Here is a 24,496-nt window from a genome sequence, read left to right as displayed (position 1 = left end):
AAAGGTGACAGATAACTAACTCAAGAACTGAGGCATATTCATGGGTCTCCCAAGGGTAGGCAGCCGATACATTTAACCTCGGGGCAAAGCAGACCACCACTTCAGATGACAGAGAAGTTCTGGTTTTATATCCACTAGTATTAGTCTTTTGAGACTGCCAGAAAAAGTGGCGGGTTTTGTGACACGGGTAACAGTTCATTTAGACCTGAAATTCAAGACTCCACATGTATTTCACGAGCATATTTTCCTTTTCTAGTTGGGAGCAGATTCCTTTTTTTACGAGCCTTCTTTCACGTTAACTGCTTTTTCAGCCTTTCGATCGATTGTGTGGATCAAGTCAGCGAGGAGGCAGCTACCGAGCACGACTGGCTGCTCAGAAGGAGGCGAGGGCAGTTCTGTCTCTGCTGCTGTCACCACTGTGTGACACCAGAGCCACTGAAGCGATCACACAAGTTAAGCAGAGTTTAACTCAAGCCCATTTTGACCATGACCTCCAAGAAGCCAGCGCCACAGCCACGTGCACTGCTACCCACAGGTACACATCCTGGGCAGCTCAGCGCAGGATCTACATCTAGGGCAGCAAGGGGATGATACCTGCGGACAGGAGAGGAGGTGGTTTTGGGGAGATGACACGTGCATAAAAACACAACCATGTTTTCGCAACCGCTGCTGGACGCTGTGCACAGCTATGGCCTCAAGCCAGAAGCAAAGCAGCATATTTGCCATAGGGACGGTGCAATCAGTCCTGGCTCTTGGCATCTGACAAGCCAGCCCTTGGGCAGGTGACAGGGAAGGTGGCACACAGGCTGGTAAAGGCTAAGTGGGACAGTAAGGACAGCTCTCAGCTCAGGCACTGGCTGTGCTGCTTTGAGGACCCAAGGAAACCACCCCTTCTAACAGGCTTACCAAGTATTGAACCCTACAGAAAACTCTTGTTCAGATGGCAGCTGCTGCCAACCAAACAGCACCAAGATCGCCAAGGCAGAGAGACTGCCCAGGCACATCAGTCAACTCCACCACCTTCTGAATGTCAAATGTTGGCAGGTACATACAAGAATCATCAAGTAGCCATCAAACAATCATGTCCTTGGGTTGCATTGCCCTGTAACAGACTTGCACTGCTAACGTTCTGGAAAAGTTCAAGAGTCAGACTTTGAAATACCCTGAAGCCTAAATATAAAGGCACACGAATGAACACAAAGATGTAGAAAACAGGCTCTGTACTCTTAGAAATGACAAATGTCCAACTGCAGGTCTGTTTTGCTAACTGAAAATCGCATTTGAGTAGTATATCAGTCTCACAATAACCACGGGCAGTTCATAATTGTCTCATGGGTTTATTTGCTTCCTGCGTTCCTTCAGCTGAGGCTGCCCCAGTACTTGGACACGACGCGGTGAGGAGCGAGCACACAGCAATGCAGAGAGCAGGAGCTCCAGCATAGGAGATGTTCCACCACCCTTTTTAATTACTATTTGCAGTTCAAGGCTGCACAGATTACCTCCACCCACACAAGGTAATTTGAACACTTTTATTTCGTATAACTATGTACTGACATGATGTTAACAGTTGCAATTTCAAGAAGTAAAATCCTTAGAATGGCACTTACAGATCAAGCAGAAAAATTTCAGGCTTTTTCCCTTTGGTTTCATAAAATCACAGAACAGCTGAGCACAAAAAGGACCTCTGAAGGTCACCCAGTCCAACCTCTTGCTCAAAGAAGGGCTATTTCAACATTAGATAAGGCAGCCCAAGGCCCTGCCCAGTTGAGTCTTGAAAATCTCAGAAGAGGGATATTCCACAGCCTCTCTGAGCATCTGTTCCAGCACTTAACCTCTCTCATTGTGATTTTTCTTTCCTTCTGTCCAGTTAAATTTTCCCATCTTGCAACTTGTGACCACTGCCCTTTGTCCTTTTGCTGTGCAATCTCTCAGAAAAGTCTGGCACGTCCTTCCTATTACCACCTCTTAGGACCACGATTAGATCCACCTTAGGTTTCTCTTCTCTGGACTTAACAAACCTTTGTCCCTCAGCTCCTTCTTCCACGAGGTTCTCAGTCCCACAACCATCCTGACAGCCCAAGTGCTATCATGTTGTATCCCTCAGCATGCAGACACACTGTACTGCTCTGCATCAACAAGGGCTGAAAATTATCCCTATGTGGCATAGTGACACCAGGTGTGAGGTCCCAGTCTCTAAGTCAAGCCAGTTTAAAATCTGCACTAGCCTCAGAGAGGCTGGCTGCTCATCTAAAACATCTGCCCTCACTGCTGGAACAGAAATGAAATTCAGTTTAGGGGATGAACAGGGTGGAGACCACATGACAAAGATTTCTGCATTAGAGAGGAAAAATGAACAAAAACAGTGATAAGGAATTGGGTGGCCATTTTCATGGGGATACTTAGTTGGCACATGCTCTGAAATTGTGTTATTAAAACTAGAACAGAAAATTATATATTTCAACACGCAGAATTAGAATAAGAATGCACTGGTTTGTGCACAAAAAGGTGTAACTGTGAGGCTGCCCAAGTAACAAAAAACAAACCAAGACTGTTATCCAATTATATCAGTACCAATATTCTGCACTATGTCTTGTAGGAAAAATTATCTGTATTGTGTATTTATAAACATTATGTAGCATGAGCTCACAAATAAGCAAAACTCAGCTCTTCCTTCCATATAGTAAGTATAGATAGAATTATTTGGTTTGGTATAATTGTTTAACAACAGAGACAACACACAGTAATACAAGTCAATGAGAGTTAGAAGTGACCAGAATGCCAGGCTGAAACAAAAACACAACTTCTGCTTCCAGGAAACTCTGAACCAGAAGTAACATGTGCCAAAAGAACAGATGAAGAAGGAAAATTAATGCACTATTATAGAACTAAAACAACACACAAACAAGACTAAGTGGTGAGAGGTGAGCTGGGAGCAAGTCCTTTGGTTCCTTCTAATGTATGATGTACCTCCAGTTAAAGACTCCAGGTTACAATTTCAGGAAAGGTGAATTACTGTTGTTATACTGAAGTCATTGCTTTAAATTCACTGAAAGTCCAGATTTCAGGCTGCAGCTTTTCATATGCTCCAACCTGCTTTGTTCCAACCAGGCTGTGTAGGAAATTTGGGTTCCAGTGTAAAGGTACAGACCTGATTCTCATCACTATTCAGGTTTTATGTTTCCTGGTTTTTGAAGAATTACTCTTGATTCAGCCTGATAAATGAATTGGTCTTTCAAATTAAAACTAGGCTTTTTCATTTACGTCTCTTAAATCTCAAAGTCAGCCTATTTTGGTTTAAGAAAGCCCTATTATGGAGACTGTGGACCAGTCAATGCCTACCACAACTGGGCTGGCTGCCATCCTATCTATACTGATACACTCTGCTAGAGACACTTAGGAAAAGTTAAATGGTTCATTATTTGAAAATCAGTATTGCAAATGGATCCAAATTTTTTAAAAGTCATCCTCGTGCAGAAACTAAATAGAATTAAATTCTTGATGATTCTGAAGTTGAGAATGTTTAATGTCTAAAAATAAAAATGAGAGTATAAAAAAAAAAATAACGTCTAAGAACAAGATATTAACATTTTGCAAGTTCTTTGTCAAAAACTGCACAAGTATCACTTTTGAAGTGTACCTTTCCCGCAAATAAATGCAATGCAAAGACTAGGTCCCATAAGGCCTACTTTATAGCCCTTACCCTAAAAAGTAGTCCTAAGGATTAGCATAGTTAAGTATGTACTGTAATGGAGAGCCTGTTGTATATTCATTTACAGTGGGTATAATTCTCTTCTTAGAGACATTACCAAAGCCAGCAACAGCCCTTCTGTGTAAATGGAGAGTTCCACTAGCTTGTATTTAAAAGCATCTATAATAAAAAATAACTAACATGCATGGTATATTTACATATTTTTTAAGTGCAGACTGTACAATAAGGCACCATATCACATATATTATTTCAAAACATAAAACATCTTTGAATTTTGTTAAAAAAGAAAAATACTCCTTTAAAATTTAGCTTCCATGCTCCTAAATAAAATCCCTGTAAATACATCCATCTTCAGAAAAGTGTGCCATTAGTAACTCTAGCTAACTAGGCATAGAAAGAATATCTGATTGTCCACCAGATAAAATTAATGCCCTGGACTACATTTTGTCAAGATCTAAAAGCTCTTTGTTTTAAATTTCCAGGCAAAGAATACCTAATCCTTTACCAGCTCATAATAATATTTTGAGCTGTCTTACAATACCCAAATACAATCTATAGGCATTTTCTTGAGTGCAATCTGCCAAGAATCCTGTAACTGCAAAAATGAGTCTCTCCTTAAGGAACACAATCAGAAACAATGCCACGGATAATTCCAATCAACTGCTGGAGCAAGGGCCTGAGATCAGGGATATGGACTTCATCCCTTACTGTGCACCTTGCCGTGATCTTGAGAATCATCCAGTCATGATATATCTCAGGTTTCAGATAATAATCTTCAAGATAAACAAGTATTTTGAAAATACATTAAAAATAAACTGATTTAATTTAGCTTAATGAAATCTAATATAAATGTCTGTTTAATCATAAGAAAAGCTTCTTTTACTGTAAGGGTGGCTGAATGCTGGGGCAGGCTGCTCAGAGAGGTCGGCGTATCTCCATCTTTGGAGACACTCAAAACCCAACTGGAGATGGTTACGAGCAAACGTGCTCTAGACAACTCTGCTTTGAGCTGCAATGTTGGACTAGATGATCTACAGATGTCTTCTCCAACCACCACTATTCTGTGCTTTTGTAATCATTGTATGTATGCAATTTTTGCTTGTAAGCCCAGGAAAAGAGACTTGGAGGCGCCTCCTGGCTTCGGGCTGTCCATGTATACCGTGATTTCCTAAATCTGTTGAAAATTCAAGTGTTGAGCTGTCCGTTTTGAAAGCTCTGCATACACAAGAGTTCCCGTATGAAACTCACTTCTACATGATCTACGCTTTCCCATCTTTTTCGCCTTAGTTGGAAAGTTAGTAAATCTTTCAACAGGAATGTTTTGGCACCTTTCTATTATCTATGACAACATGTCAGGTGGAAAAACAGCATTTGCAAACAAGAGGCAGCACAATATGGAAGGATGTTATTTTTGGTGTCGTTGGGAGGTCCTGGAAAAAGAATCAGTATGTTCAGACAAACACAAAGCTATCTTAATTTTCAATATAAGAGAAGATGCAACAATGATTAGCTTCAATCCTCCTTGCCAGAAATGGGTCTAGTTTAATAAAATAAGATGGTGAATGATACAACGGCATAGCAAGAGGAAGCAGAAAAATGAGAGATGAACAGGTGTGGAAGGCACCTAAATTCACAGAGGTTAAAAGAATACTTCCACCCATCCCATGTTTTTTGAATGAGGCCCTGCATAACCCCTTTTGTTCCAGAACAAGCATGTGTCCTGGTAAAGCATCTTCTACAATGGCTGTTGTATGGTTGATAACAATCTGTGGAAAACACCCCTTTGTTGACTCACAATTCTAGCTGATGTAAGGTCTCACCACCAGGTTTTCTTCAGTGGCTGCTGCTGTGGAACACGGCTTGGACTGCTTCAGGGAAACACTCTTTGGACTGGAAAGTCTCCTTTGACAAGGTAATTTCTGCACTTGCCTTTTTTTTTCTTGCAATGGTGTACACTACCGTTATTTCTTTCTCCTGTGATGCACCATCCCAAGCTTTAATTTTTAAGTTGGCTTTTTCTGCATCTCTGTGATGTCAGTCTGTTAAAATGACCACAATGAGTTGGTCCTCACACTTGCCAGAAAATCTGTTAAAATCACTGGATCACGTGAACCATCTCACAGAATCAGGGCACACATTATACTTAATGCGAAATATTTCCCATTGCAAGCAACTGACGAGCAAATATGTGTTACGCAATAGGACTTCATATTTTCTAAGTCTAGATGGGTAGTGACAAGTGTATACGATGGCATCATATGGATTCCTACGTGAAGTATTAATGTCTTTTCCCATCTGTCTTAGTTGACATCCACTTATTCATGTATCCTTGGCCAAAGTTTTACTTTTCTCCTTCCCAAAATAAGGTGAAACTATATTTGCCATACTTAATAAGACAGAACAGAATCAAAGTTGTAAGAAGAAAAGATGGTTTTCAGAACAGCTGCCATTAAAATATACTTTCAATCCTAGAAAATTTCCATTCTGTGGCATACGCTCTACACCAACAAATAAACATTACTTTGTTTTCTATATATTATTGTTTGTTTTATTATACTGTGGTATTTCAGATTCTATTTCAAATGCTTCCTCTTGATGGTAAGTAATTGCATGTTATAAGATCCAAAGAAGGGTTTGGAGGAAGATATTAATTTAGCATCAAACAATCACAACTACTTGTTTGCTTTCAAAGACAACATGGCACAGGGCAAAGTATATTGGGCTTTTCCCAAGTCTACTTCTTCCCACAAAATAATGTAAATCCATTATTTTTTTAAAAGTCTTCCTATTTTCCTTTCACATTTATCTGTTCTCTAATTTTTAGATGCCATATGTATGCTAAGGACATCCTCATCTTGTTTGGCATTTCCTATTTGACTTCATATCTTGGATAATTTTTCTGACGAGCTTCCTGGGATATTTCAGCTCTCTCTCGGCCCTGGCAGGTGAGTACACAGCCAGCACAGCACCCAGCTCAAATCCACGACCCTGCCTGGCACCCACCAGCACAGCGGCGTGACAAGTGACTCTCTTCCTGCTACACGACTCACCATTTCCTGCCAGCTCTGCCTTTATGAACTCACTAACACGCTTTCTTTCATTTTCACCCTCACGGACTTCATCCATGTTCTGGTCATCCTCCCTTATTTGGTTTGAGACAGACATCTTGTTATTTTGTTCCCTGCTTTCCCCTCCAGTTGCTGCTGCCAAAATATTCCCTTTAACCTCCCGTTTTTGCACAAGCCAAGGCTTTGCACAGCTTTCCCCCTGCATTCACCTTTGGTCCCTGTCCTTCCCTTCTCCCTCTCACTCAAGCCTTGTTTCCACCCTTTTCTGATTTCGTTTTCACACTTTCCTACTCCATACAGTAATTCCCCCAATTTGTCCATACACCAAATTATTCTCGTCCATCATTCGGCTTCCTCTTTGAGAGATAACAAGGTCCTTTATGGTGACTTTCCATAGCACTTGCTGCCGAAACACACTGTTGTGCACTCTTTGGGGGAGCCGTATTATTGACTGTACGGCATCCACAGTATTTGCATAGCACTGGACAGACTGACTACACAATCAATAACTAATCAATGGCACGGCTATGACAACAGTATTTTAGCTTTCTGAACTATAATAGTTTCCTTTTTAAGTTTATTCAGTCTGAAAGATAATTCCTGTAATTAATGTGGTGGGAAGCAGAGCATCCACCAAACCCAAAGAAGTCAGATGTGACGTATCGCACTTGGAATGCCTCCCGTCCTTGCATTGCTCTCTTGGGATGGGAAACAGGAGAAGGCAGCGAAACAATAAGAGTAATGAATAATCACGTATTTAGCAAAAACATTCAGTTTAGAGTTTGCAATTTGTACAAAAATCTGGATTTTGCAGCAATTTCCTTTCAGAGTAAAGATATTTCCATTCAAAGGCAATTAGAATTGGAAAAGAAGTATTTCCAGAAAATCTGTTATCAGAAACTTTTAAAAGATTGCAATAAGTTTAAATATTTCTATGTTTTCCAAAAGGTTCAGAGGTGTACCGCATGACTACTTACAATAGAGACCTGCTGGGCAAATGAAGGTCACTTGGATTTTTTTAAATTTAAAACCTTGTTTTCTGCTAAATGAGAGGGAAATACACTGAAACCACAATCAACTTTTCCTGGGTTTGACAATCGCAAAGGTCCTCTTGCTGCTCCTCACTATTGACTCACACACACCACGTCCCAGGGGACTGTGGACTCTACAGCAAGGAATGAGTAATCAGGAAAAAGATGTTTCCCCTCTTCAAAGTATTCACTAAAGCATTCATCCTTTCTGAACCTCCAAGGTAATGCTTGTTTGGGTTCTGTCTTACGGCAACAATATTGACAGTGTTAATGTGATCTAAACACTGTAAGATGTAAATGAAATTTTCTAAAATATAGACCAGATCGTGGAGATTTCTTCCAACATGGTGCACGGTGGGTTGTTGTAATTCAAGCTGAGAGGAGAATAACAGCGAAGACCACAAAGAACAGTCTGATTATTAGACCTGTCTCAAAAGACAAATATTCTTCTACAGCTTGGGAAGGGACATTTTTTTCATTCATTCAAGACACCTTTGGAGAGAGTTGATACTATGAAGAAAACCAGCCCTTTCAGAGAAGGAATATTTTAGATATTGCATCTGAAAAATGACTCTCTGCACTTGACTGCCATTTTGTTTACTGCTGTGGAAAGCAGCAAAGTAGTAGGTGTAACAAAAGACTTTGAAAATGAATGTATTAAAGTATCTATTTATCGATGGAATATTCTGCTCAATGAGGACCCCAAAGAGCTGATTTGCTACTGTAAACAATAAATTTCACTTTACAATAAAATAATTGATTTATCAAGAAGAAACCATGGGGTTTGATTATTAAGTAATGCATTTCTTGGGAACTATGACATTTTCAGTGCACTAAGATTGCTAAAGGCAGGGGTAGTTGACAGTATTTCTTAATCCTTTCAACATTTTACTCTTCAAATATCAAATCCCAACAAACCAAATATGGCTGGCAAATTGGAAAGCTGAGAACAACCCTCTAGTTACTTCAGTTAAGCTAAAAAAGAAGTTACTTTTTATGTAAGCAGAGTGGTTTGTCCTTAGGAATTCAACATTATCACACCACGCAGCAGACCACACAAACCATAAACATCTTTGAGCTCCAAACTACCATAAGACAGTTTTTATTGAACTGTAAATCAATACTAAACTGGTTAGCTGGCAAGTTCATAATCACCAGAGGTAATATTCACAGTTCAGGAGATGGGGTCAATCCAGAGCTTGATGTGCATGCATTATTTCCTACTTTCATGATAAAAGGTGACAAAATACTCAATATCAATATTTCAAACAGGAATCTTTTCTGTTGGAAGAGTCTTTGGCTTCACCTCACTTGGACCATGCTGGGATTTTTGGTCATACATGAAATTTCAAAAATAATGCAGTGCTCAATACAAGCGACATTTATTAACCATGCCGAGACTTACTGTATTATAGTCAATAACCAGCTCCAATCTGCCCCTCATATAATAGTCTGGGCAGTGCCATGTCCCACATTAATGTAGAGCGCAAGGTTACACCAAGGACTGAAATAAACAGATGTTAAATGTCAAGACAATGAAGACGAACAAAAGCCACGGCCACGACAAAGCCAAAGTGCGCAGCACACACACTGCACCCAGACTCCTGGGGAAAGACTACCTGAGGTCGGCTACGAGAACATGGGGTCTAAAAGCCGGTACCAACTACAGCAGCTGGCTCCGAAGCCAAGGTGTGAAGAACAGCTCAGAGCAAACCCTAACGGCACTCTTTTGTATCAAGAGCGATAATATCAAGAGGACGCTCAACACTTTACCTGGAGAATCAAATCCTTCAGAGCGTGAAGCTGCAGGAACATGACTCGATACTCAAGCAGTCTCCACAGAAGCCCAGACCGTTGCTTCACGGCGTCCATGGCTTCGCGCTAAGGGCCCTTTGTTGCGCAACAGCTCCTGTCTCCTCAAGATTCCATGACGGCTGGTGGAAAGCGGGGCTTCCTCTCACGATGAGCTAGTTCATCTTCACTCACAGCCAAGTTGGTGTGAGAAGACCTCTTCAACCTGCAGATCTGCGAGCAGCAGGCTTTCGGCTGTCATGGAGGATAAAGGCAGGCAAGAGGTGAAGATGCTGCCCGGCTTGCTTGGCGCCATCTTCACTGGGATCCCTCCCTCAGGTGGCGGCTGTGTGCGGACACCAGCGGCCACGGGCCTTTTCCTCAGAGGAAAGGACCAGCCGGCTCTGCCGCCTCCGCATCCTACAGAGGCCTCAAAACGCTGGCCGGTGCCTCCACGTGAAGACCAGGTGGCGGGAGGTCAGTGGCTTCCATTTCCTGGAGAGGTCTGGCTAATTTGCAAAATGGCTGCAAGGGAGTGGGAGAGGCCTCTCCACGCCGGGCGGCGGGTGGGTGCCAGTGGCAGAGAGAGGTGGCCCCAAAACCCGCCATGCTCCCCAGGCTGCCCCTCCTCGGGGGGCTCACAGGAGGGATCCCGCCACCTCCATTTCCTCGGCGATGGCCATGGGCTGGGTGGGGCGGCCATGCGGCGCCGAGGGGGCGGGAAGGTGGCCGGCAGGGCCGCCCGAGGCCGCCGGCGGGGACCGGCCCCGCGCCCGCCTCTCCCCGCGGTGACCTTGGGCGGGCGCCGCGGCCCTCCCCGCCGCGCGGCCGCTCCTTCCCCCCCCTTTTTAAAAAATTTAATTCTTTTATTTATTTATTTTGGCCGCGGAAAGAGTTTGAAGCGCTCCCGGCTCGGGGAGGGTGGGGGGAAGAAGAGGAGGCCGCCCTCCGAGCGGCCCCGGGACTTTCCCTGCCGAAGGGCGCAGGGGGACCCGTCCCGGTCCCCGTTCCCCCCGGGGGTGGGGAGGGTGGCGGCGGGCGGGGTGAGGTGAAGGGGGGGGGGGGCGCCGGCCCCGCCGCCGCGGGGGAGACGCGGCTCCCGGCGCTGTGCGCCCGAGCTGCTGCTCGTTACGCCAGCCCCGCCGCCTGCCTCTGCCTCTCCTCGCCTCTGATTCTGCGCACAGCCAGCCCCAAAGCCTGTCATTCTGCAAAACACAGTTTACTCAACAGAGAGAGCGAGTGGGGGAGCGGGAGAGGTGGAGAGAGGGAGACGGCGCGGAGGAGCCCAGTCCCGCAACCCAGCATGGCTTCAGGGGACCTTTACGAGGTAGCGGGGGCCGCGGGGCGGGAGGGCGGCGGGGGGGGCGCCGGCCGGGGCGCCGCCGAGGGCAGCGGTGGCGCGTTCGGGAGCCGCTCCGCGGAGCCCTCGTAGTTGCCGAAGAGCGGAGGAAATCGCCAAGGGAAGGGCTGGGGTGGGGGGAAAAGGGCTGGCGTGTGTTTCGGCGGGGGGGGGAGGGAGGGATGGAGCGGCTCCCCTCCCTTCCCTCTGCCTCTCTCTTTCTCTTTCTCTCTCTACTTTCCATCGGGCTTGATCTTAGCAGGCCTTGCAAGAGAGAAGGAGGAAGGAGTGAAGGAGAGCGAGAGTTAGCGGTAGGATGGGGAGGCGATCGCAGTGTGATGAGCCCGGAGAGTGGAGAAAGTCCAGGTAAAGTCATAGGCGCTCTGGACGTGCTGAATGTGCAGATTAGTGCGAAAAAATGCGCCTTAGCGCTGCCGGGAGGCGCAGGGATGGAGGCGGCTCTGCGCCCGCTGTGCAAAGTGCAGGAGCCGGCGCCAGGTTGCTTCACCTCACGCCCGGGGTGCTGCGGGGGCGGCGGCCGGGCCGGGGGGGCCGCGCTGCGCCCCCAGCACCTCGGCGGGCTGCAAAGTTTGGCGGGGGCCCCGCTCCGACGGGCCCAGGGTGCGAGGTGGGGCGGGAGGCGGCGGCGGGCCCCCCGCAGCCCGGCATGCGGTGCCCCCCGGGCGCAGCGGACGGCGGGGATGCGCCGGGCGACGGCCACCCGGGTTCGGATCGGGGGAGGGAGAGGAAGAGGAGCTGGCAGGCGGTCGGTGAGAGCCAGCCAAATTTTGACCTCGGGCACCCAGTTCTAATGCCCGAGCCGAGAACAAGTCTAGCCACTCTTGTGCCAGAGAAGAAGAAGGGAGAAAGCAGAAATTAAAAATTAGAAAGACTGGACCCAGGTGTTTTACATATCCGGCTCCAGTAAGTGGAAGCAGGGTGGAAGTCTGACATCGAAAATGCCCAACAAGACTGGACGTCCTACACCAGTCCTTGCTCTGGAGCAGTTTCCTGGTGAAATGGCCGTTTGTGTTGTGGTTGTCTGGGGCGCACAGCGCAAGGGCGAGGGCAGAAGCGATCAGCTTCCAGTTGGAGCTGTGTGCCCATGATTAGGCACTGCTCAACCATCAGGGTGTGCTTGAGTGTGGAATTGCCTCTGCGGTTCTTTGCACATGGTTGGACTTAATCTTGGGTTGATGATCTTGATGATCAACTGTAGGGTCTTACGTGCAAGAAGTGGAGGATCTGGTGGGTTTCATGTAGAACAGTTTTTACTTTGTCATGGTCTTTAACAAAGGTCATAGTTACGCAATGACATAGCTCTAGTAAGATTCTATTTTGCCAAGTGGGACACAGATTTCCTTTGAAGTTAACAGCATATACGGTCTCCTACGTGGTGTTAAATTATTGGAAGTACATGATGATTTGAATAGTGTCATTGACCTTTTCCCCATCATTTTGTGGTATCTGTCATATTACATTGCAGTTTTAAGGATACTGCATGTCAGCTGTATTGGTGTGACTCTGGCGTAGCCAGTGGGAGTTCTGTGAAGAAAAACTTTGACACAAAAAAGTTAGTGATAAAATTTTGTATTAGTAACTTCTAGGATGTGTAGAGGATCTTTGCCTGGTCTTGTCTAAGTTTTCTTCCGATGTTTGGATTAGTTCTGGAAAGAAATAAAACTAGTACCTCTTAGGCTGATGGTAGCCATGCTGGTGTAGCTCCTACTCATCATTAAAAAATTCTGCTTTATTGTGATCTTTATGTTATTACAAGACAACGATGTTTAGCAGTTGGATGTGGGCTGTGCATTGAGTACTACAGCGTGGCGATTGAGTGTTGCAGCTCAAGTGGTGACCTGGCATGGAGGTGTTGGTGGGAGAGCAGACATCACCCAGTTTACAGCCCATTTGAGGCCCAGTCACTTTGCAGGCAGTTGCATGGATGAATGTGAATTGTTAGTACCGTGGTGCAAAGCCTCTGAGTCGCTTCCTTTCTTTGTTACTCCATTTGAACTACTGTTGCTTATCCTTCTATAATATGGAAGAATTGTATCCACCAGAATAGGTAAGTGGAAGATGGCTATTCATTCCTTGTTGTGTGAGGTGTTTGGAATATGCACCTTCTCAGCTGGTTGTGGTGTAAAATCTTCATCCATGTGTCGGACCTGTGGGAAAAAGTATGTGCAAGGCTTCCATGATCAATCCATCTACATTTTGCGTCTCCACTAGGAAGTTCTCCGTGATGGAGGTCAGAAGAAATGTCTAGAAAGCTGAAGATTGCGTATGTCTAGCAGGTAGCAAGTGTGTAGATGGTAGTAGCTTCATTTTAAAAACGACTCAGCTTTGCCTCCCTGCTCCTTCCTGTCCCAGAAAACCAACCGCATCAAAGGGACTCATCAGGAAGAAGCTCTTACAGCCGTGAAGTCCCACACCAGTTCGCATGTGAGATGAAGCGCTTTGTGCCTTCAGAGCTGACACCTCCATTCTTGCTTGGATAGATCATTCTTTTGTGTCCTGCTGAACAAGTAAAAACATGGATGGCAGGATGACCATTAAACAGTTTCAGGATTTGAGCTTGAAATACATTGGGGCTATTGGTGTAAATAAATAATTTGGGGCTTATGGTGACATTCCAAAGTTAAACTACACTCCTGATTCCCATTTGATTCCATTAGTAATATCTGAGCCCTTCCAGGATTCTTACTGAATTTTAGCAAAAAAGATAATAATTACCTCTGCAATTGGGAGTGTTTAATACTGGCTGCAAAATTATTTTTGTTAAAGCCAATGATGATCTTGGAGCCATGGTAAAGCACATTAAAAAGCACAGTGTGCATTACCTGTATTGACTTTTCATACTTTGGTGGCACTCAAGAAACTTAAGTCTAAGATTTTAAGTTTTGGAAATAAATGTGTATACTTATCATGTCAGTTCATGCTCTACTGTTGTGTTATTTTAAAAGGCTCTTCAGCCTTTTAAACTTAAATTCAATTAATATACTTATATTGAAGCAAAATAAGATCACAAAGTAACCACAGTGTTTGGTTAACTAGGTGCCTTTTTCTAGTTAGAAATGGCTTCTAATCACCTGAAATACTTCCTATTATATGTCTTTTAGGGCTGTAAAACAGGTACTGATTAATTTTAGAAGCAAAAGAACACCCATTGGGTATTCAGTGTTTACTGGTAGTCAGTTCTAGATTTGTGTGTTAGAACCAAGACACTTTACATCAAAAGAGAGTTACTTCCATTATATGGTAGAAGATAGGTGTTGGTTCTGAAGTTTTATTTAGAAATTTTTTTTGTATTGTTGGTGGTTATTTCCTTTAACAGTCAGGAATGCTATGTATATTTTACTGTAATTCTCAGACTATTTAAAGTACTACTTTGGCTTTGCTTGACTTTCATGTGCTTGTGACTTCAAGCTTTTCTGAGGTGGAAAAAGTGTCATGGAACGTTCTTTCCCCTCCCCCCCCCCCTCTTTCTCATAAGAGGTAACCTGTTAAATATTAAAGAATTATGTGCATATTCCTTAGAAATAACAAACTGAAAATAAAGGACTTGACAAAAGGGTATTCACAGTGGCCTTCAGTAAGGCAGCCCTAGTTTGCTTTGTGACTCAAATACACTGTTGGATGGATAGATGGGAAATCCTCGTTAATTTTGGTAACAAACAGAAAGGGTAATGTATTGCCTCTTAAATACCAAGTTTGTATACTCACGTTAATATTGTCAGTAATTTGAAGTATTATTATGTATTTTCTATGTACAATTTAGTTCTCATTATCTGAAACCAAGCAGTTCTTTCACAGAGGCTCTGGTATTAAAAGTATATGAGATGGCTTTAGAGGGGAAAACAATTCAACATGAACAGTGCACTGAACTTGGTTTGTCCTAGCAGAGAGCATCCCATTTGCTACAATAAAATTCCAGTCTATTGATGAATATATGAGTCAGTATCATAGAAATGCTCATGAAGCTGACTTTGCTTTTTTTAATGTAATATTTTGGGGATTTGTATATAATGAACACAATTAGACATTCAGGGATGATAATGTTGAAATCTAAAGTCTTATTTTAACATTGTGTCAAGTTATATTACAACACTTTAGGTAAGTGATCTAAAGATTATAGCTAAATCGCTGAAGGGGACTGTCACATGCATATATTTCTGGATTACAATAATAAAAACAGTCTTTAAAACTTAGGAGTTTTTGCATTGAAGTGTTGGTCTTTGTGGAAAATGGATGTATTAAAAAAAATGGCATCTTCTCACCAAAATGATGCAATGTCCATGGATAGGAGGTTTGTCCACCATAGCGACAAGTTTCAATTAAATCTTGGTGTGTTTATGCAGCTGTGTAAGAATGAGCTGCAGTTTATTTTAGCTTACGTGATCCAGCAGAAAGATAACGCGTTCCCAGATGAGTTACAACATCTCCCGTTTATACCTGCACTCAGGTACCAGCAAAGTCAAAACTCGAAGATAACAATGGCCCCATTTGCCCTGCTGGATCTTTGACATGTGGAGACACGCTAATCGCAGAGAACATGGCTGAGCTGTTGGGTGTGAGGCTTGGTCTGCAGAGGCAGAGCTTCAAAAATAAGCTTTGTTTTACAAAGCGAGGAAATGCAAGTTTTTGAGCGTTGCGGCTCTCCATCTTTTGCATCTCTTGCAATGGAGTCACTTTAGGAGAGACACATACTTAAACCTGCTTATTGAACCGGAAAGCTGAAATCTACTTTGAAAGTATTTCACACGTATCTTCTAAGACAATAAGATGGTGTATTTAGGTAAATGTTATTATTTCTCAACTTAAATCAACCTCTTTATTGATATAACAGCTCTGTGATGAAGAAACAAGACTCATTTCACAACCAGAAAACAGGGACTTGAGACAGAATCTGAGGGATATAGAACCGAGTTTAGCACCTGCTCCTGTAGAATGGTGAGCTGTGGGTGCAGCGCTGGCTTCAGGAACACAGGCTCGTTCCCCTAGCGGAGCACTGTTCACCTTTTAAGTAACACCTTAATTTTTAATGGAAAAACTTTACTAACACCTATGTTGAAGAATCAGCTATTTCTCTATACATCGTCATTGATCTACTATGAAAATCAGCTTTTAGAAGACATCTCCTCAAAGTAAGGTAACCTGTGAGCTGTCTTACCCTCAGCAGCAATCTATCTAGAAAATCTTGCTGCCCGATGAAAGTTTTCGGGACTCTGTTCCGAACTGGTGTGATTTGCGGCACAGACAGAATTCTTTGATGCTGCACTGGGCAGTCATCTGGACAATAGATTAAACTGAGCTATGAAGCATATAACAAAGAGTTAACCTGAGGTCTCGTAGTTTTCTAAATTAAAGATACCGAGTGAGTTTCAAAACTGTAACTGAGTAACTCTGGCAATATTCATTATCTTACTAAGAAATTCCAGCGTCGAGCCGCATGTGGAACATTACAATGCACATAATGACTGTGTTGTTTACCTACAGCGTCAGTCGTCACCACTACTCCAGCTTCCTCATTACATTGTAAACTGCTTGGCATATTTTGGGATACTGAACACCAATGGATTTCTTACGCATGTTGCCATTTTGTTACAATCTTGATGAAGTGTTTTATCTGGATCAAATGTAATTTATCTCAAGATACACATATACTCCAGCTTGGAAGGCTACTGAAAACATACTCCGTATCACTCTCTAAAGCTTGAACACACGAGTGAAGATTTTCCCACCTTCCCTTCCTTACCCAGGTTCGGTGTTCCTACATATCCGAAGATTAAAATGACATCAATTTTTGTAATGCTTTCTGAATGACAAATACAGTGCTTTCCTTTGGGTTGGTCTTTGATTCAAAGTTAAAATCCAGCAATAAACTCATTGTTTAGTAATTCTTTCTGAAAATTAAAATATTTAGAGATAGGCAGTTCAAATAATGGCAAAATTTAAGTGTGGTATAATATTGAAAGAAATTGGGTGATTATTTTTTTTAATCAATGGAGTAATTGTGATGGCCAGCTATGCTGTAAATAGCATTTCTTTGTCCATTCATTTGACTTTTAGCAGTATTGCGGTTTCTTGGCTATGTACATTTTCATCAGTGCGATCCCTTTTTGTTGTTCCTCCTTACCCATAGATTTTTCAGACAATTTCTGGTACTGGGAAAAAAAAAAATAAGTAGTTAGCTTTTCCTTGTGTTTAAATTATTAGAACAATATAATGTATCAGACAATTTAAAATGAAATATTTGCAACGTAGGGTAACTAGTAGTGGGGTGTGTGAATGCTGAATTGCTTTACATTCCTGCAAGTAAGAATATTCTGTCTTTGACAAAAGGAAAGTCATCCCTGTGGCCTGTTGAATAACAATGTTGCATTCCTTGTTTGTTATCAAAACTTTAGACGGGTAACATTGCCAAGCTGACAGGAAATGCACTTGATTCTGTTTTCTTCTATTAACATAGAGAAAATGTAGATTCCCATACTATTTCAATACTATCTCATAAATTATAATATAAACTATTGTTACCAATCTATCAGGTCTCTAAAGACTTTCACAATAAGTTAATATGATTGACCTGTATAGGAAAAGATGATTCTTGTTGTGGCTTAGCAGAGAAGGGGAAATAGGTTGACTCGTGTCAAACTGTGAAGAGTAGCAGCATGATCAGTAGACTGCAAGTGAACACTAAAACAAAACCTGTGTTGAAAACATCTGCCAGAAAGACACTTCTATTTGAAAATCACAGTTGCCCCGTTTGGGCTTTGCTAGATTTATAACTGACCACCCACAAAATTGCAGCCCATTCCTCCAGAGGGACAAACCAGAGCAATGAGATTTTCTGCCATAAGGCACTTCGCTCCATTTATTGAGATTTTATGGGGTTTATTTGAAATAATCTTATAATAATGTGATCATTTACATGTGCTCAGCACTCAGTGGATTAGGAAGGGATACAGGGGACTACACACCACAAAGTCTGAGCTCCATTGCAGGCAAATTAGCAGCACCTATAAAAAGAAATAGAGTCAGCAGTTGTATGTGAACATGTCTTGGTTTGGAGAAGAGTTAACGTAAGTTTTTAGAGGAAAGTCACATCTCATAGAACTTCCAGTCAATACGTGGACAAGAAAGGCTCTGGTTGGGGTACATGGATTTTAAAAAAACCTGCTGGTAAGGTCCCCCAGGAGCAGCTGCTGAAACAACCCTGTGGTCCAGAAGGGTCCGTCATCACTTCGACTCCCTGGTTCACAGAGAGGAAGCAACAAAGGGTCGTTATGGCAGAGTGTCCAAACATCAGTACTGGGACCTGTGTTGGACAACAGAATCATCACTTATTTGAAAATAATCACATTTAATGCTGATAACTTATAGATTATTATTAGCATTGTCAAGAGATAGGTTGACAGTGAAGAGCTGGATGAGAGCAGCTGAAATACAGTGTTTATAAATGCAAGCTAATGATCAAAAGAAAGATAATCCTGACTATACATGCATAACAATGAGCCCTGAGGAAGCCGTTACTATTCAGGAGTGATCTCGGAATCACTGTTGGAAACTTTCTGGGTGTGTCTACATGAGTATTTTAATTTGGATCAGGTGCGTGCTTTTGAAGTGAATCTCCCTGTGATCCCCAGTTACCACACCTCGGTTTGCATCACCAAACTGTCGTGGAGAGCAGTGACCGCCCTCCCTTCAGGTGCAACCAAACCAGAAAACGTGTTCTAGCTCCTAATGGGTGTCTGGTCCATGGGACCTGCTGCTAATCAGAGGTAAACCTCGGGCAAACAGAATTTGGGGTGTTATTAAAAAGCAGTTGAGGATGATGGGGAATAGCACTGCGCTTCCACATCTGCAGCACCGCACCCGCTTCAAGAAAACAGGACTGGGAGTGATGCAGAGAACGGCAAACGGGATGTTTCACAGCATGGAACGGCTGCCAGAGAAGACACCTAATGACAATTGGAAGTGATCGAGGAAGATATGAATGGTATGGAAAAGACAAATGAGGGATGATGAGTTAATTCAGCGATGAATGTTACTTGTCATTGCGCAAGAAAAGGCACGCAGCTAACGAAATCATTAGGCAAATGAGTGAGACAAAGGAAGCACTTCTTCACGGGATTGAAATCTTGGAACTCATTGCCATGGGATGTTGTGGAAGTCAGAACTGAAAATGGTTTCAAAGAATGGTAAAACAGCTTCTTGGAGGATAGGTCCCTTCATACCTTTCTGCACAAAAAAAATCTTTAAACTGCTAATGGCCAGAAGTCAGGAGGGTAGAGCAAGGGCAGCACTTACTCTACAGATGCTGTTTTGTAAGCATCCAGTACTAATTTCTGTTGGAATATACAACATGTTGAACTAAATGGACCTTTAGTCTGACCTCATATGGCAGTTCTTAGTTTTGTACTTACTACAGTCATTAAACAAACATAGGTATTGACTAAGATGTTGATACAGTCTGCAGAGATCACAAACATGCTCGCCTTACAAGTTGTATTCTGGTATTCTAATTGCTAATCATTGTCAATTAGCATCCTTGCAAACGCAGGGATAAATCCGAATAGTGGGTTCGGGTTCCAACAGAAAATTCAGTCTGTGTTTTAGAGACCTCACAGTCTAGACTTCCAACAAGATGCAACAGGTGGTAGAAGCAAACAAAAGAGTAGAAGGGAGGAGGTGATGAAGTAACATTGAATCAAACATGCATAATAAAAATGAAGTTTTGGCTCAGGGCCGTAGCTCTGGCTAATAACTGGGGTAAAAGGGATAAACTAGAATACATTTGAGTAAACGCATGGAATGAGGCAGATGATCAAGTCAGTGTAATTAGAAAACTGTATCAATGTAATGTTTCTGATGAACAAAACAAGCTTTCTCCTACTTCTATGAGAAAAACATTTCAGCATCTAAAACTGTTTATTCACAACTTTTCTGTATTTACATTTTTCAGTGCTCTTTGCAGGCTTCCTTAATGCTGTACAGGGTTGTTAATACACATATATAAATCCGTAAAGGCTTTACCTAATTATACATTAAGAAGCCACTATCTTTTAACAAACCCTTCGAGTTGCTATTTTCTTGGGGTTTTTTTTCCAGAAATGGTGGCTACTAATATATTGAAATATAAACAGCCGAATTTCTAACTGATGAGCTCAGCTTGTCAAATTCTTTCATAGATAGGAAAATTAACTTTTTTTGCCATCACTTTGCAGTCACTGCAATGAGCCCTGGGAGTGTAAACTCTTCTCAGACGTCAGATGAAGGGGAGAGCTTTGCTCGTGTATCTCGTTAGTCTTATCACTAAGAGAGATGTTACAAAATGAAGTGTGACATTCCCTAGTTTTTTAAAAGGCTACTTTGTAAAATTTGTTTGACTATGCTAATAGACTTTCCTTTAAATGTTACGCAGTTGGAAGGTTGCTCTAAAAATATTTTTGAAACCGTTGAATCATTTCCTTTTTTGGAGAAGGGACTGTTTTGCAAAATAGAAAATCACATTATCACATTAATACATCCGATGAATTTGTCTTTCAGAAATCTTTTTGCAATAGGTTTCAGGTGTTTTAGCACAAGAAATCTGGCAGGAAAATTGCTGCGGAATTCCTGCTGAATACAGTCCACATGAAAAGAAAATGCACAGTAATGCTTACTGGGCTCATACATGGATTCTGAGACTCTTAGACTGCAAAGATCTCGATCACAAGGTTTTTGGTGATTAATGTAAGGGAGGAATAGCAGACTCCAGTGTGAACGCGAATGCATGAATTTAGGATGACACAGCATGAGAGGAACTTTGATGAGAAGTGATAGAACTTATCTCAGAGGAAGTCGCAACCTTTTGGGTTCAGCAATGGCATGACACAACAGTATAGCTCCAAATTAAATAAGAATATGACTCAAATATCAAAATCCATACAGGGAGGAGGATGGAGACTTTAAGGATCCCAAATTACGTACTAGGAATTACAGGGAAAACAGCATTTATGTACTAAAATGCCTTCGCATGACTCCAGGGGAAAAAACCTGGAAGTTCTTAAAGGAATAAATACTGATGAGGGGCAATTAAAACTTTGTGATTCAGCTGCAGCAACTGGAAGCAAGACTGTCATAGTCTGGGTGCACAAACCCAGGCTTTTCACAATCCAAAAATGTGGAAAAGTTGAAAAGCCGCTTCAGCTCTTATGAAATTAAACATTACCACTGGTTCATCATTTTCTTCTGTGTGGAAATATCAGAACTGATGCACTGTAACAGCCAGAAAAGGGGGTGTTAGAGGTGATGAGGAGCTTGACAATGTTTTATCCAACTAGTTGCTATTATGTGCCTAATATGCAGATGAATACATAGTAGTATGCAGTATTTGTATAGTCAGCAAAATACACCTTAGTATGGAAACAGTGCTAAAAGTAACAGGAGACTGAGAGCAGCAATAGTTACCAGCTTCAGCTCTTTGGCAGCAGAAAAGCTGAACTTTTTGGGGTTTTTTTTCAGTTGAAATGCAAGATGACTGCTTTTCTGTCTTTATATATATAAAAACGGAGTGTGAGACACGCAATTAAATAAAAAATAGACAATCCAGACTGCAAAATTTAGTAACATTGAATGTTTCCATTACTTACCTTTATGGCCTGATAATGTCTTTATGGACAACAGAAGCCCTGAGCATCTGGGCACTGATGATACACAAAAGATGCAACAGAAACCCCAGAGAAAGCTGTTTGATAATGTATTTTTACATATACCAAGGTAATAGCAGCTCTTTTACTTTACACCCACAGAAACACTCATGTTTCTTAATACAATAAAAAGGGTGAGGCCCTTGGCCACCTTCTGTGGCCTTCTCACTGCTGCGTTTTATTTGTTTCTTGGTGTCAAGAACAGTGATTGTCAATTAACTGTGGGAATCGTGGGTCTCTGAGCAAAACTGTTTGGCATCAGAGGGCTCAGCGATGCCTTTGGAGCCCAGGGGATGCGGATCAGCTCCTTCCTCAGACTCCCCTTTGGCTTAGAACCTGCTGTTTTGTACATAATACCGATGCGTTAGTACCTGGAGGGGCGCTGAAGTTCAAACACAGCATCAGGCTGCCTGCGGGACCTGGCGGCAGCTGAGGAGCATCGGATGGTTCTGTCCCTCCGTGTCCTTGGCCAAGGACCATTCAGACCATTCATTCCCCACCTCCCACCGTCATCCCCGCTGCCACCTCACCAGCTGTGAATGACTTTCAGTGCCTCGCCATGCCCTGACGTGCACTTGTATCAGGCGACAGATGAAAGCAGGAGTGCCAAGGTGGCCTTGTCATCCCTCCCTGCTGACTAAGGCCTATGCAAACAGTACGTTGTATGGCATTTATCAAGTGGATCAAGATAACAAAAATTCCAAGCTCCAGGGAAGACACCCTCTGTTTTTTTTTCATCGTACACATCGCAAGCTTTGGATTACTATTCTCGTCAATCTTTCATTACACTGATAGAATGCACTTTTGTCGAAGAACGGCATGGCTCAACATGTGGACTGCCTGTTGTAGTTCGTAATCTTGTATGAACTGTTGTCCTCGCTGCCTCGGAAAGCTTCACGGAATTGCAAGACGAATTGATGGCAGACTGCTGTTTCTCCCAGTTGAATAACACGTCCTCTCACTTTGTCATGAGCACCACAAAGGATGGCAGATTTTTTTTCCTGCATTGTTTAACCATCCTACGCTTTGGCTTTCTGACACGACATTACTTACAGTATTTCTAGTGAATGCCAGGGATACCACATTTCTCACTCTTAGGGGTATCAAGTATTGCAGTGTGTGCGTGGTTACCACTTATTGACAGGCCACTGTGGGCTGTGATTTGAATTGTTCCGCAACTATGCTGCTGTTACTTTTTGTGCTTCATCCACTCCTATCACATACCACTGACAGCCTGCTGTGTTTAGAAGACAAAGGCAGGTCTTTCACACAAACTGGACCTTCTGCATGTACCATGAATGATGCAGTTTTCCTTCCATGCTATTAACTGCTGCTCTTGGAGCCTATTTAGTATACAGGGAAAACATCTTGCTTACTGATCAATTAAGATGTGTAAACTACTCTTGGATATGCAATCTACATTGCTGTTATACAGCCCATTTCAAGATATGTGTCCGAAGTACAGTTCACAAACCAAGGACAACATTTTTGTGCAGCTTGGAACAGCTCTAATGGAACTTTCCCTAAACATCTTTCTTCATGTCCAGCTGCTGTTGCTCCTGTTGCCACCAAAAGGCAGCCATTCCAAGATCACAAGCATCTCCGGCCATCAAAAGTTTTAGTCTAATGGCAGTTGATCTTTCAAAGTGCAGGGTTACACACTGAGGATGTTGTTTAGTACTGAGAATCACAAAGATGTGTTTGAGATGTGTATTTAAATGCATACGCTTTTACAGGCACCGAGAGGATAGCTGGGGATTGCCTACAGATATTTAGTATTTGATATATCACTTATTCAAGATTTGGAAAGCACTTGAGTAGGAAGCCTCGGGGTTAGCAGAGGAACTGCGTGATAAGCTGTAGATCTCACAGAAAAACTGATAGCAAGACCTACCTTTTCATTCCCTGTCTGATGACACAGTGGTGTAATAGGGCTTTGCAGTGCCAGATACAGTGTCACTGAGGGGGACAGAGGATGAACCAGTGCTGTTCTCAGTCAGTTTGGGTGTTTTGTGTCTTTTGAAGTGACTGGTCTTTAGCTCTGTTTCTGAGAAGGTTACTTGAACCTCTGACTCAAACAGAGCCATCTCCGAATGGGGTAAACCAGTAGCTGCAGCCCGTCTGGGACAGAAACTGCAGGCTGTGCAGAGCACGTTCCCCTTTGCAAACATGGTGGCAGCTGCTTTCGATCTGTGGCTTCTCGCTGCTATTGTGTGAGGGAATCACACTCTCTGAGTTTCGAGAGCCACAACAGAGAGAATGTAAAGCTGTGGCTCATTTAGGGCTGGATGTTATTTTAATGAGCTTAATAGATCCTCTATAGGACTGAGCGTTTCTTTGGAGTTCTCAGTTGTGCAAAGCAGCGCTCTCGGTCTGACTTCAGAGCCGTGGACACTGTCGAGCTCTACAAAACGGCAGCAGTTGTGCGCTGCACCAGTTTCAGCAACATCAGCAACCTGAGCGCAAGTAGCTCACCCGCTTTAGCAGCTGGTTTCAGCATCGAGTTGATCAGACCTCTCTGAACCAAGCTGAAATGACATTGTACAGCAAATGGCTTCCACCGCCCAGGTCCCCATGTTCGCAGACCTTCCCAGAAGTCCAGGAGGTCCATACTGATGTAGAAACAAACTGATTTGTTTGTGAAATAAGTATTCACAGAAGAGAAAGAGTCGGCTTTTTTGTTAACCAAGCTCATCACATGGTTAAAGCTGAAACGTTTATGAATGTTAATATTGTTCTTCTAAAACATGAATGGCAAGGATTTGTTTCATGTGCAGTACGGACACTGACCTTCAAAGGGCAAAATTCATTGCAGCACCATTTATCTCACTTTTAGCAAAGCAGGATGGAAGGAGATCTCCTAAGTT

At 42.8% G+C, this 24,496-nt stretch overlaps 1 protein-coding gene and 1 long non-coding RNA gene across 2 annotated transcripts in view; one reads left to right on the top strand and one right to left on the bottom strand.

Moving 5' to 3' along the window:
* The window catches only part of LOC308045172, a 59,416-nt gene extending 49,577 nt beyond the window's left edge, over nucleotides 1-9,839 (bottom strand). The window contains exon 1 of the long non-coding RNA XR_013922726.1: nucleotides 9,582-9,839. This is a non-coding gene — a long non-coding RNA (uncharacterized lncRNA). The remainder of the gene's footprint in view (nucleotides 1-9,581) is intronic.
* Nucleotides 9,840-10,786: 947 nt separating this feature from the next.
* Nucleotides 10,787-24,496, top strand: part of CDYL2 (chromodomain Y like 2) — a 58,013-nt gene continuing 44,303 nt past the window's right edge. The window contains exon 1 of the mRNA XM_080351905.1: nucleotides 10,787-10,926. Coding sequence (XP_080208031.1) covers nucleotides 10,903-10,926 — 24 coding nt within the window. The 5' untranslated portion in view covers nucleotides 10,787-10,902. The remainder of the gene's footprint in view (nucleotides 10,927-24,496) is intronic.

Source organism: Nesoenas mayeri, assembly GCF_963082525.1.
Source record: "Nesoenas mayeri genome assembly, chromosome: 12".
Taxonomy (NCBI): Eukaryota; Metazoa; Chordata; class Aves; order Columbiformes; family Columbidae; genus Nesoenas; species Nesoenas mayeri.
This window is presented reverse-complemented; position numbering and strand designations above follow the sequence as displayed.